The sequence below is a fragment of the Seriola lalandi genome, unplaced genomic scaffold, assembly GCF_002814215.2.
Source record: "Seriola lalandi dorsalis isolate HSWRI2012SDOR001 ecotype SW California unplaced genomic scaffold, Sedor1 jcf7180002054933, whole genome shotgun sequence".
Lineage (NCBI taxonomy): Eukaryota > Metazoa > Chordata > Actinopteri > Carangiformes > Carangidae > Seriola > Seriola lalandi.
The window spans coordinates 3,917,783-3,932,167 of record NW_019525485.1 but is presented as its reverse complement, the minus strand read 5'-3'; the positions used below and the strand labels follow the sequence as shown (position 1 = coordinate 3,932,167).

At 40.3% G+C, this 14,385-nt stretch overlaps 1 protein-coding gene across 1 annotated transcript in view; it reads right to left on the bottom strand.

Annotated features, from left to right (window-relative positions):
- Nucleotides 1–14,385, bottom strand: part of szt2 (SZT2 subunit of KICSTOR complex) — a 113,997-nt gene that overhangs the window by 28,428 nt on the left and 71,184 nt on the right. The window contains exons 51-59 of the mRNA XM_087170198.1: nucleotides 11,762–11,941; nucleotides 9,181–9,372; nucleotides 8,391–8,590; nucleotides 7,070–7,236; nucleotides 5,520–5,617; nucleotides 4,479–4,611; nucleotides 4,009–4,139; nucleotides 1,536–1,583; nucleotides 502–623 (exon numbers count right to left, since the gene is read on the bottom strand). Of these exons, the coding sequence (XP_087026324.1) occupies nucleotides 502–623; nucleotides 1,536–1,583; nucleotides 4,009–4,139; nucleotides 4,479–4,611; nucleotides 5,520–5,617; nucleotides 7,070–7,236; nucleotides 8,391–8,590; nucleotides 9,181–9,372; nucleotides 11,762–11,941 (1,271 nt within the window). The remainder of the gene's footprint in view (nucleotides 1–501; nucleotides 624–1,535; nucleotides 1,584–4,008; nucleotides 4,140–4,478; nucleotides 4,612–5,519; nucleotides 5,618–7,069; nucleotides 7,237–8,390; nucleotides 8,591–9,180; nucleotides 9,373–11,761; nucleotides 11,942–14,385) is intronic.

Here is a 14,385-nt window from a genome sequence, read left to right as displayed (position 1 = left end):
CAGCTTCACTGAGCACAGATGAACTTAAGAGTAAAGTCCTGCTTCACTCCCACAATGATGAGGTTTAAGTGGTAAAACAACATACACTCTAAGTAAAGCCTTAGCAGTATACACACAGTGAGCACTTTATTAGGAACAGCACACTAACACTGTGTAGTTCCTCAGTGAGCTGCTGCTCACTGGATGTTTTTGTTGTTGCTCCCTTCTGAATAAAAACCCCCCAAAAAATGAAAATCCAGGAGATCAGCAGTTTGAGAAACACTCAGACCAGCAATCATGAAGCTCCTCACCTGGATCTGCAGGATTTTATAACTGCTGGTGCATGATTGGCTGATTGGATAACTGCATGAACAAGCAGGTTTATAGATGTTCCTTATAAAGTGCTCAGTGAGGGTATGATGCATCTCCAAGTAATCACATTTAAATACAAACAGGATATCTTAATTCTCTGCTTGGCCTGAGGGATGTTCACAATACAGAGGCTCCCATATGTCAAGTCACCTTTTTATCCAGGATACTGATATAAAGGAACCTCTGGCGGGGAGCAAGTCCTGCCCCGGCCTGGCTTGGACTGAACCAATCACTCTGCTCGAGAGCCTCGAAGCGCTGGAAGCCCTTATGAGCTGAAGAAAGAGGAACTGAGTGAGACAACAAAGAAATATGAATCAAACCACACAGCAAGCTGTGGCTTCCTTCATCTCTTCTTTACAGAGTGTAGGCGTGCAGTCAATGAACAGCACCGGACCATCACTTAGAGATCACGTTTTACATGGAAGTAGTTTTCATTTGTACATTTACTGAAGAAATACTGAGTGGGTCTTTAAGCCATGAGGCCAAATGCAGTGAATTACATACATACAGTAAAAGCTTTAGAGGAAACAGTAATGCTGGTCTTTAAATTCACACATTTGTTGGAGAAAAATGTACTGCACATAATCAATGGGAGAGAAGAAACATGGAGAGTTTATTCTTTGCATTCCACTATTTATCTATATGTTCAGGACATTGTGTCTTTGCAGGAATGAAAGAGGAAATGATGCAGTGATGTCAGAGATAATAGTGTTTCAGTTTGCACAAGATCTAAGGTCTCTAAACTACAGCAGCAGCTTACTGGATATTTGTTACTGCACTAAAACTACACTATGATTTATATACCTCTGTTTATCTCGTCAGTGTTAATGTGTTTTATTTTCCTTTTATCTTTTAAATTAAGTCATTGGACTCTTATGCAGGTGTGAAGCACAAAGTGCAGCCCTGCACTGACAAAGTGTTCACACACACACACACACACACACACACACACACAAACTTCGTACCTCACACCTTGACTCACAGAAACAGAACCTGATGTCTTTGCTTTCTGTCTCATGTAAAACCGGGAAACACTTTGAATCACTTTTGTGTTTGAAAGCTGCTGGTTTGTTAACTAACACACACATTAAATAAAGTAAATTAAACATATATATCATCTCTATAAAAACATTGATTAAAACATCCCATCAGCATCAATGTGTCAAGCTGAGAGGCAAACTTACGTGTGAACCTATTTAGCACTGGGGTGTTTTCTTCATCTGAACTGTCTTCTGTAGGCAGACAGAGATGGTACAAACAGCAAGGCGGCATGGACAGTGAAACACACAGCTCAACACAAAATGATGTAAGCACAGACTTGCAAAATAACACAGGTATATTAGACAGCTGGCATGGACAGAGAAACAGAATTAAAGAGCAGCAGTGAGGACAGCATGATGAAAGCTTCCACACAAACACTCATGCTGGGTCCTCATCCTTTACACTACACACAAGGTCAGACAGGTGTTAGCAACATACTGTTGTTAGAGGTTGATTCAGACTGTCCACTCTCAGTTTCAGCTACAGTGAACTATCAGTTACCTTCACTGTGAACTGTTTCTTTACTATCAGAGGATTTATTTCCATTGATTTCATCCCAGTTATGACTGAAACAAAGAGGTCACCACTGACACAGAGAGAGGGGAAGTTTATCAGCTGCCGGGCTTTCAAAATAAAGGTCATATTAATCTGAGGCATAGACGAGGTTAGAAGACTGTCTGAGGCATTTCCAACATCTGGAATGACATTTAACTGGTGCAGTGGTAGACTAAAGAGAATAAGAAGACTTTTTGAGAGAACTGCAAGTCCGAGAAAGCCTTGTACCAAACATCCAATCACAGAGTTTTAAATGCAGCCACTGTGCTGCTAATGGTGAATAAAGTAGAAGAGTTGAAATTATTTGATAAGTTCAGCAGCTGGATGTTGTTTCCATCTTCACTGCATTAAAACACCAAGAGGCTGAATCAAACCAGCAACGCTCAGTGTCAGTGGAGCAAAGTAACTAAGTACATTTGCTCAAATACAATTTCCTTGACCTGTAATTAGTATTTCTTTTTTATGTTACTTTATACATCACTACATTTTACTTTTTACTCTATGAATGTATCTGTCATATAAGTTACCTATAATTGATGCTAAAAATGTACTACTAAATGATGATGTATTATTATTATGACAGATTAATCCGCCCCAGCAGTATCTAAACTATTAGCAGCACCTTTACCAGCTGCAACATTAAAGTCAAGTTTAAACATTAAAGCCTCTGTCCTGTCATTATAATCCAATAATATATTGATTGATTTGGTGTGTGTGACATACGGTAAGTCTTCTCCAAAGCCAAAGACACAGAGTTTTGAAAAGGAGCGGACTAGTCAAACAAAATATGCCGCAGCCAGGATCCTCTGGCACTGTTACACTGTCAAGAAAACTCATACGGAGAAAAAACAATGCTATTAATGTAGCCGCAAGCATCAGTTAGCAGGTTCTTAGCCATAACAGAAGGAAGCAGCTCAATTGCCAAAAGTTAAAGCCACGAGCAGCAACGGGTGAGTTTCAGGTTTTACAAAGCTGAGCAAAGTCACTTCAGGTAGTTTGATTGTGTTTAAAGGAATGAGACCAATCACACCCTGAGTCATCACACAGCCTGAGCACTCATTTGTCCCCCTTTCATCAGATGTGAATGAAACTCAGTGTGTATGTTCAGACATTGCAGGATGTCTCCACTGAAGTCAGGAGTGTTCAAAGGCATCAGAGTTATGAGCAGACATGTGATAGGCCACGCCCACTTGTACCAATCGATATGGCACTTCAGATTTGGAATAGTACTTGTACACCAGCTTTTCAGATACACATTTGTGGCATTTGTGGAACACCTGTAGGTCGTGCTCCAAATGCTTTGGTAAACTTGGTAAACTTGGTAAAAATAATGGACTGAAGTTATGTTACAAGATTTATGATGACTGGACAAATGGTTAAGGAGCTAAGCCTTTGCAAAGATATTTTGGTTGATGGCGGCCATGTTTTTCAATTGATCTCGCTCATTTATATCAAAAATATGTACCTCACACCATCAAGGCTGTATACAAAATTTTGTGTTCATAAAGTTAAAATCCAAAAAGTTCATTCATTTTCATGCACTGTTTTTCACACACATTATATTAGCATTAAGATGAACTTTTATGGTCCAAGAGGCTTTTTTGTAGAGCACATTGAGCTGCACTTGTTATGAGGGGTTAGAATCCTTATTACAGATGACACTATCAAATGGCAATTTACAGGAACATAATGTTTCCAAGTCCACTTTGGACTCTAACTGGTTCAGTTTAGTTTCATGAAATTTCATGACAATCAAAAGGTCAAAATCTTGTTTAACTCAGTACTCGTTGGCTTCTCCGTCTCCCAGGTCATGGACATCTAACAGTTCAAATTCATCTGCTGCTGCAGTTGCCTTTGAATGTTAGTACCTCTAAGCTTATACATGCAACTTACGAACCAGAAATAAAGAAGTAAACATCATGTCATTAGCAGGTATCTGAAAGAAAACCTACTGACCACAGATGATCATGTTGCTTTATGGACTGATAATCATTCACTGTTTACACTATACAGTTTAGTAAACAGCACTGGATTAGCATCAAGGCAGAAGCTGACAGTTACCTTGCTCTGTGCTACAATGCCACTGATGAAAGTTGCGACCAATGAGAATGAAGCTCCTTGTGGCGTCTGGAGCCTGGCTGAGGGTCTGGACATGAGCAAATGGTACAAATACATCTCCAGATGGGGGGAAGCTAAAAAGTTTTAGAGGTGGAGAAAACAATTATTGTGATGGACATATATAAACAAAAAAAGAGTGCAGTGGTGGTCAGTCACCTTAGTCTACATGCTGTGGAGGAGAAGCTAGTAAATAGCTGGAAAGTCAGTTAGCATGTAAACAGTGAGAGGTGTTAAAACATCAATTAAAGTCAAGTGACTAAGCAAGATCATTTAGACCTGGGCAACATGCAACAGCAATAACGAGCAAATACCAGAACATTAACATTAATACAGCAACAGTTTTTATTCACACCACAAAATGTAATCAAGAGTCAAAATGATCAGTCATTTTACACCGAGCACAAAACACTCACCTGGTCTTTTCAAATGCCTTCACAGCTGTATCACTGGCCAGGGAACTGACCAAACTGCCAATCTCTGCTAAGATGGAAGGCAGCAAGAAGTGTGAAGCTATTTCAGCAGTGCACTGCTGAATGGAGGGGCAGCCTGTTCATCAGCCATCCAGTCAGAGGGAACCAAACAGATACAGAGAGTGAGAGGTACGGCAGAATATGAAAGCTCTCATCGTCAGGAGAGTCAGTCTGTCTGAAATAACTACCAGTTATCAGCATGACAGCATAACAGCTGTGCAAGATATACAGTCACCAAACTTTACAGGTGTGTAGTTGAGTTCAAAATGAAGCAGAGCTCAAAGATGGGTGTCGTCTGACCCATGAACACTGAGTGCTCATGTAATAATGTAGTAATATCTACTGAGTGGTCATGTGATACTGTAGTAATGACTGCTGAGCTCTGGATCAGATCATCAACATGTTGACAGAAGACTCAGCTGCCGTGATTCACATTCTGGCAGAAAATATGAGAGAATTAAATAAGATGGGCTCAAATTAGATTCTGAGCTTGTACAGTTATATTCACAAATACTTCCCATGTTTTTAAATCAACCTTTATAAACCTGTAAAATAAATCTGCAGGATAAAGTTTGTGCATGTTTAAAACAAAAAAAAAACACTGGGATGTTCACTGTCCACTCAGATTCAAGTGTAAAGATGGTCAAAATACATACGTGTAAAATCAGCGTCACACAAAGTGTTGGAACTTTACAGTTTTCTGCTTTGTATCTGTACACAGATGTTCACAAAATCACTTCATTTTTCACAGTGTCATTGTGTCACAGATTTTATTCTCTCTCTTTTTTTAACAGATACAGATCTTTTCTACACATGCACAATATTGAATATATCTGCAAATTTATGTTACAGGTTTACAAATGTTGATTTACAACTACAAACTTTGGCATTATTTCTGAACATCACTTTACAAGTTCAAAGAGTATTAGAAGTATTAAAAAGAGTCTTTTTGACCCTAATTTGAGCCCATAAGAAAACACTTACCAAGTTTAGCCATGAAAGTGATCCATGGCTGGCAGGTGACCTGGTAGATGGGGTGAAGGGTGCCCACATCTCCCTCCTCCAAATGAGACACCTGCCTCCTACATAGGCACAAAACATCCACACAGTTGGAAAAAAAACCCCATATCTGATCATATCAGATATCATATCATATAGAACATGTGAATTTGTATATAAAGCACCTTTTGAAACAAGAGTTACAAGCTGTACAACAAAAACAGGAAGAAAAAATAGACAGTTTAAAAACAATGTAGAACATAAAAAAGAATAAAACTGAAACTTTCAACAATTGAAGAGGAAACATGAGACTTGACCAGTGAGACCTTCTTCAGTTAAGATCTTCTCTGACTTCACATGCTTGTACTAATGTGGACAAACTGCTTCATGAGGAAAAGGTGAATAGATTATTTTTTTTACATGTTTGTCCTCACTGTTGAACAACGGCTCAAAGCCACGTTTGAGGTGGATGTCAGATTTGAACATACCAACTGATGAACAGGTCTGGTCAGAATTAAGTCAGGGCAGATACAGGCTGTTTCACAATGACTTCCTCCATAAACTGAACTTCTCCCCACAGAAACTACTGACATCCAGACCTGAACTGTCAGAGCTGTTCTTCAGATGTGGTGCAGATGTCGGCTCCTTCCTGCACTGGACCTGTCTGTTTATAAAGCTGAGGTTGTTTTGGAACGTCGACACCTTGACCAAGATGACAGGAGTTACCTTCCCATTAGGCCTGAGCTTTGCTCACAGGTGTCAGCAGATTTTCAACTAATTCCCAAATCAGAGTTATGGAAACATCTTTATGCGTAGCCAGGAAAACACTGACATGGAAATCTGATTGCCGTCTCCTCACTGATAGACGGTCTTCAGAAATTAACAGCTGTAACCCCCCCCCCCCCTTGACCAGGAGTGTTCTGTGTCCTGTATAATACATCTAAAAATGTAATATTCCAACAAAACAATTTTTTCACAGCTTCTTAAAACTATCAGAGGGTGGAGCTACAACTGTGAGAGTGTGTCCCCAGTGGTGTCTACGTAGTGTTTGGGTCAGAAAGAGATCTGCTGTGGCCACTAACTCAGTACATGCAGTGATTTACAGGTGACTAAGAGAATTTTGAAAACCCCTCTGAAGTCAATGTGAACAGGCCAGCAGTGATATGATGTGTGACCTACGTCACTGCATTTTGGACCAACTGGAGCTGGGACACAGAGAAGTGACTGAGTGGTGAACAGTGAGGAAACATGAATCATCATGAATGATTTTGTTCCAGCTCTTGGAAGGATAGTACATATTTGATTTTGGTCATGTGATCAGATCTTCTTATTTACATGCAACTCAAAGTTGGTAAAAAATGACTCCCAGGATTTTTGAGGCCAGCTTAACATGTGCTGCTACTCTACCTGTATTTTATCAGAGATTCTCTGAACACCAGGGTGATGTTTCTGTGATTTCACTCAAACCTTTGCAGCGTCATTAGTAAGAATTCAGTGCGGTGATGTTACTGATTAAGGTTTGAGTTGTACCCCACCTCTGGGCCTGCTCTAGCTCCACAGCCACAGCCTTCTCCTGGCTCCACTGCTGCTTTATGGTCTCTGTCTTGTGTCTCCGCCGTGCTGCTCGGCCCTCCTCACCTTTCTCCTGCACAATGTCATCAGTTGTCTTTGGGCTCCCCAGCTCTGATGAGTCGGGCTTACTCTGCAAGGATGAGAGGGATTAACTTAGCTCTGTGGGTGGTAGGAACAACCAACAGGGCTTCATCAGAGCATCTCACCTGGTTCACTGGCTCATGGAGGAATAAAGCCTAAAATGTTACCAGGATGCACATGTGCTTCAAAAGTGAGATGCAAAAACTTATAAATAATCAAAATCATCTAAAATTCAGTAGCCAGTGAATTCTGCAACAGCTAGTATGTGATCTGTTTTATACTGTATATAAACTCAGAGTATTACAGTGGCTCAAGTGGGATGTGATAAATAATGCATGAATAACCACTGTTTCATCACCCTACATCTGAATCATCAGCTCTACAAACTGAACATTAAAACCAATGAAGGAGGATTTCCTGCAGGATTCCTGCGTTAGACTGACTTAGTTTTAGCCAGGTGTTCCTAATAAACTGACAACTGAATGTACTGTGTGTGCTGACAGAATCTGATCTGTAGGTCACTGCTACCAATCTCTGAGTACAGAGTCTGGAGTGTGTCACTATAACAAAAATACACTTTTCTGGTTTTTAATTCAAATCAATTCATACACTGATCAGTTGATCAGATCTGTGAGATGGACATCATTTCATTTGTAAGTGATTCCAGATCTTTAAACTTTTAGGACTTAAACTTTTAAGATGGAATATAACGGACACATTAATAAACACAATCATTTAAAAAACGTCTAAAATGTATTGATTCATTCTATTTTAAATATAATAAAATATATATATATAATTTAAAGATGAAATGATTATCATTGGCAAATTGATTGACATTGATTTCTTTATGCACGATTCAACTGAAGGAATGATACTTTTATATTTATCAATTAATGATTTGATCATAATTAAACATGTCTGTAATTATTATTTTGAACACTCCAGACTCCAGATATGAGGCAAACAATTCATACAACGCCTGTCCCTTTTAAACCTGACTGAAACAGTTTTTCATGTTTTGGTCTGTTGTTATTAAATTATTACTGATGAACAGACAGAAAACACTGAATAATGTCAGTAGGTGGCTTTAGTTCAGATCTTAGTCCAGACGATGAATTAGAAGACATCACATGATAACTAATGTTTATTTAACCCAATTATACCCATATACAACACTTTGTTAGCTCTGGAGGAACTGACCAGTATGTCCCAGAAACTCCGGCGGGTGCTCTTGCCAGTGGGTGTGGTGGACTCGGGGGTTCCGGTCCCTGTCACCGGGGTGCTCCCCAAAGCTTGGGTTAAGGTGATGGGAGAGGGGCTGCTTTTAAAGACCCGTGAGCCACTGCGCTGCCGGGGGCTGTCTTTCATTTCCTTCACCTCAGGTAGAGGAATCAACAGACCTGAAAACACACATGATCACAAACATGAAACACAGTTGATCTCTCTGTTTGTTTATATATAACAATTCAGCAGCCTGAGATGAAGGTTGTATAGACATCAGTCTTCAGACATCACCACTTTATGTTTGTTCCTGTGAACATATTAAAAGTTCTTCATCACAGCTGCTGTTTTTAGATTTGGCCAAATAAACTAGTGAAGTGAGAATCTGTCAATTGTGTATATAACCTGCACTTTTATCCCAAATTCAGGTGAGGTGTCACACTAAAACTGGGTTGATCCTCAGAACCAGCTGACCAATCAGCAGCAGTAGCTCTCTAAGCTACTGGTGTGTTCAGCAGGCAGATGACTACATGTTTATTTTTTTGGTTTCACTTCTCTGTGATTCTACAGTGAAACCAAAAAGCTCACAGTGACACAGGGACACTGGTTTTGTTGTACTGCAACAAATAAATCAAAATAAACAACATCAGCAAATCTACACCAACAGATAAAAACATGAATCTAATGACATGAATACTGGATTACATCGCACAGTATTATGATGTGTATATGAAGTTTGGCTGCAGAGGAAGATGAACAGAGACCTCACCTTTAGCTTCTTCTCTCTGTGCCTTGGTTGCCGGGCACACCATGCCCAGACACAGAGGATTTGGTAAGACTCTCAGCTCCATGACAACGTCACAGAGTGCGTGGCGCAGTGCCCCCTGCAGTCTGTCACTGAGCTGTAAGGGGCTGATGTTGCCTTGTTCCCAGATGTCAAAGCGCACATACAGCTGTGGCTCTGTGAGAAGACAAGCAGACACAACAGGACTGAGTGTGTTTTAATACTTTAATGTCTGTGACTGAGAAAACAACAGAGACTCAAACATAATAATATTTTTTGAGTTCCTGAAAGGATCATTGGCATCTGGAAATGTTTAGGTTTTTAAACAGATAACACCAGACAGCCTCTGGGGGCAGGGTTAGTATTCTGGGTGGGCGGGGTTTCTCAGAAATGTGTTCTTAATATTGTGTCAGCAGTAGTAACAATACCTTGAGATAGGGTTAGGGGCTGATAATAGACCACATCTGAAGAGCGATTATCAAAAATAATATTCATGTTAAAGAGACGTACACTGAGTGTCTACTGTGGACACCAATGCACACACTGTACATACTTTAAGTGCCGTTGTTTCTTGTATAGTTCTGGTAGCAACAAAAGGACTGATTAACACTAAAGTGTGAGTCCTGGCCTCTCTGTGCCATGCATCAACACACACACCAACCTCCCTTCCTCTGTCCCTCTCTAGATAAGAGTCATAAACTACAACCCACATTCCAATCCTGGGTAGTGACCAGCAGAACTCTCTTCACTGACACAGATCTGAGGAAGAATGTAAAATGAAATATCTATGATTTCTGTAACTCATGAGATGTTCCTATGCAATAGTTTAATCCCAAACTTCTATCCCATAGAATGTTTGAAATGTAACATGTAGATTTTAAGACAATGTCCTTCATGTGACCATACTGTCAGCATCCTTCACACAAGGTAACACACACTACATGACATCCAGAATGTCCATATTATTATTATTAGACAAAGAACTGCTGTGTAATCCACATTTAAAGACTACAAGCTTTGGGAAATGTTTATATTGTTGTTTGATCAATTAACCACTTGTATCATGATTAATTCCAGGTTTGAAGGATGTAATATGAAATCAACACTCCTATTACTCCTCTCTGCCATTATTAGTGCAAGTAGGTTTTATGTTATTTCATTTAATGTTTTGTGGTCATGGTGGAAGACGGATGTGCGAGTTTATAAGTAAACTCTAGAATTAAATTATTCTAAAGTTCAGTGGAAAATTACTCTCTTCTCCAAATGGAAACACAGGAGAAGATGAGTAACGCCCCTGAAACATGCGCCAGCCCCCAGGGGATAAAACAGTCGTGATCAATTCACACATTGCCAGAGGTCAGAAGTCAGATGAAGAGAAGTCAGTCAGAGAAGAGGAGAGAAACCCAGATGCTAAGAAGGAAGAAGATGCGAGAAACAAAGCTAAAAGCTAGAGGCTGAAAAGCTGAATGCAGAAACTAGAAGCTGAGATCTTTGCTCAAAGCTCAGAGTCCCTGCTCAAAGCCCGTCTCTGTAGCCATGGAAACTCTTAGCTCTAAGCTGCTCGCCACAAACTCATGGCTCTTAGTCATTTTTGCACTTTTCACGTCTTTTATTTTTCTTTGCCACAAGCTCCAAGTAACATTTTTTTTTATTATTATTATTTTTTGGGGCTTTTTATGCGTTTATTGATAGTACAGTAGAGAGAGACAGGAAATGGGGAGGCAGAGAGAGGGGGAATGACATGCAGCAAAGGGCAGTCCGATGTGGGACTCGAACTGGGGCCAACTTCAGCGAGGACCTTAGCCTCTGCATATGGGGCGCCTGCTCAACCAACTGCGCCACTTGATGCCCCAAGTAAGAATCCGTCATCGTGATAACGGGACACGGCCTCCAGGAGAATCCACCTAGATCCTGCGTCTCCGGGGTTACCACGGCAACCCTCAGCCACCTGGGTTCCAGCCAAGGGTCTTCAGCTACAGCGCAATTCTCAGTAGGCCGGTCTTAACACTCTGCACGTGACTGGGTTGATGTTGAAATATATTATAAAAATATTTACTCCTCAAATCTCATTTGTAGACATAGTATCATTAGCTGTATAGCCATAACATATTCTCTCTCTTGCCAACTCATCACACCGCTCATTCCATTCTTATTTTCATCTTTATCATTATTACACAGTAAAGAAGAAAAACGAAGCTCTTAATGGTTTGAGAAATTTTTAGACCTTCACTTTTGCTTTGCTTTGTGTTTTCTAATATTTCAAGGGCACTGTTGCTTCAAGGCCCCATTAATTCAAGACCCTTGCTCCATCAGTAAACTGAGCATGTTCACCAGCCTGACCACAGCTTTAGCTTTAAACTAAAGAACTATAGATGAAAATAAAGTTGTCTTTCTCCAGAAGGGTCTTTTTGAACTTTGTTTTGTTGTGGCGCTTCCTGTGTGTGATGAATCCCTCAGCTAATCGTTAACTCTTAACCTGACCCTTTTTTTCTAACTCCAACCCCCCTCTAAGAACCAGCATCAACCATCAACACAGGCCAAACTAATAGCTCAGAGCTGTGTTTACCTGTACCTGAGCCAACAGTGACGGAGTCCACTTTAACCACAGTGGTCAGATCATCAAAATGGTCCGGGTGAAGGGGGGTGGTGCAGTTCTCTGACCTCTGCAGTGCGGCACCGTCATGAGCTGGAACCTGAAGGGGGTGACCACGGGCATCCACGAATGAGAGGGCGATGCATGCGATACCTGAGAGAGCAGGAAAACATGTTCAAACCACCTACAGACTTCTGTAGAGCCTTAAAACTCAAACAGTCAACACATCAGGTGGTCAGATTCTACCTCCCCAGTCACAAATCATTTTCCTTTACAGTTATACAAAGTAAACTGCATTTATCTTAAGTAAACCTGGTAAATATAACATTTCGTTTTCATTACCACAGCATCTGTCATCTCATCCCTCTGTTCTGTAGAGCCTGATAGTGACAGTGAAGATGTGAGTCTCAGTGTCCCGTCTGAACCCTCTGATGCTGCAGCACATGCTTCACCAGAAAGCATAGCTGCCCTATCACACGGCCAGTGTTGCTGGATGTGTTAGCGTTTGACATGGCACTGGCTAATAATGCACACGATGAGCGAGCAGCACCATGCATGGAGGGAGGCGTGTCCTGTCCTCACAGGCAGTTGAGACAGCAGAGACTGAAGCAGTTCAAAAAAAACATTTGAAACAAAAAATGCTTCTTGTGCCACAACTGAGATGTATTCATTTTCATACATGCTTCAGCATTATATATATTTCACCAAAAGTCCATCACACTGAGAGGAAAGCTGCTCTATTACAGCTGATACTGAAGGAAGCTCACCAGCAAATGTCACTGATATGGAAATCTCACAGTATTAGAGTTGAACAATTACAATGACAAAAAACTAAACCGAATAAAATCAACAATTCTTCAGTATAAGGCATAAAGATCCAATCATATCGTAGTCTCAGTCTTACACTATAGCAACCGATGACACCTGTGTGTAGGCACACAAAGACATTTTCAGTGGTACTAAAAGTGAATACTAAAACAGGCCGTAAGTATTTGGACACTTACATTTCCATTCGTTCTTCAGGCAATTTATAATAAAATAATTGATACTACTTTGCATTGTCAAGTCACAGCTTTAATTTGCGCAGGGTTCCATCAATATAGAAAGAGAGAGGGCTCAGACAGAGGGGCCTGATGACTGGTCAATACAGCTCAAGCCGAGTTCAAGCCTCCACACAGTATCAAATGGAATCTACTTCTAAAGAGGAGTTTTAGTTTAGTCTTTACCCCATCCAACCCATGCTGCCTTTAGTAAGTGGTTGCTCAAGATGGCTGACCATGGCAACCTGCAACAACACAGCCTTAATACTAAAAGTGATGGAATATGTGTCACTCAATATGTGACACATGGTCCAGCACTCAGATGCTTACTCCACCAATCTGAGGCCAGTCTGGTCCATAGCTGTACCATATACAGTGGCAAGAAAAAGTATGTTAACCTTTTGGAATTTCATGTTTCTCTGAGTAAATTTGTTATAAAATGTGATCTGATCTTCATCTAAGTCAAGGGTATTGACAAATATAATGTGTCTTAAATAATACCACAAAAAAAATGAATCTTTCATGTCTTTATTGAGAATAACCAAAAAATCCTCATAGTGCTTGTGGAAAAAGTATGTGAACCCTTGAATTAATGACCTCAAAAAAGCTAATTGGTGTCAGGTTTTAACATACCTGGAGTCTCGTTAAGACAATGAGTTTGGGGTTGTGGACTAAAGCTACTTTGACTGATAAAAAGCCCTCAAACTTTTGGAGTTTGTTTTGCAAAAGAAGAACACGTTTATGTGCCATGCCTCGCCAAAAAGCTTTCAGAGGATCTACGATCAAGAATTATTGATTTACATAAAGCTGGCAAGGGTTACAAAGTGATTTCAAAGACTTTAGAAATTCACCAGTCTACAGTTAGGCAAACAATCTACAAATGGAGACACTTTGGGACAGTTGCTATTCTACCAAGAAGTGGACGCCCAGTCAAAATGACACCAAGAGCACAACGAAGACTCATCAATGAGGTAAAAAAACAACCCCGAATGATTTGAAGGCATCATTGGAACTGGCTAACATCTCTGTTCATGAGTCTACAATACGTAAAACATTGAACAAGCAGGGGATCTACGGCTGGACACCACAATGGACTGCTTACTAAAAAGAACATTGCTGCACGCCTGAAGTTTGCAAAAGAGCACATTGACACTCCACAGCGTTATTGGCAAAATGTTTTGTGGACTGATGAAACTAAGATTGAACTATTTGGAGAAAACACCCAGCACTACATCTAGCTTAGAAAGGGCACGGCATATCGTCATGAAAACATCATCCCAACCGTAAAGTATGGTGGAGGAAACCTCATGATTTGGGCCAGCCTGCAATCACTGAGGGGAAGATGAATTCCCAAGTTTATCAGAGAATTCTTCAGGATAATCTGATAATGTCTACATCAGCTAAAACTCTCTAGAAAGTGTGTGATGCAACAGGACAACGACCCAAAACACAGAGAGTGTGTTCAATAAAGACATGAAAGATCAGATTTTTTCTTGTGTTATTATTTTAGACACATTATATTTGTCAATACCCTTGACTTAGATGAAGATCAGATCA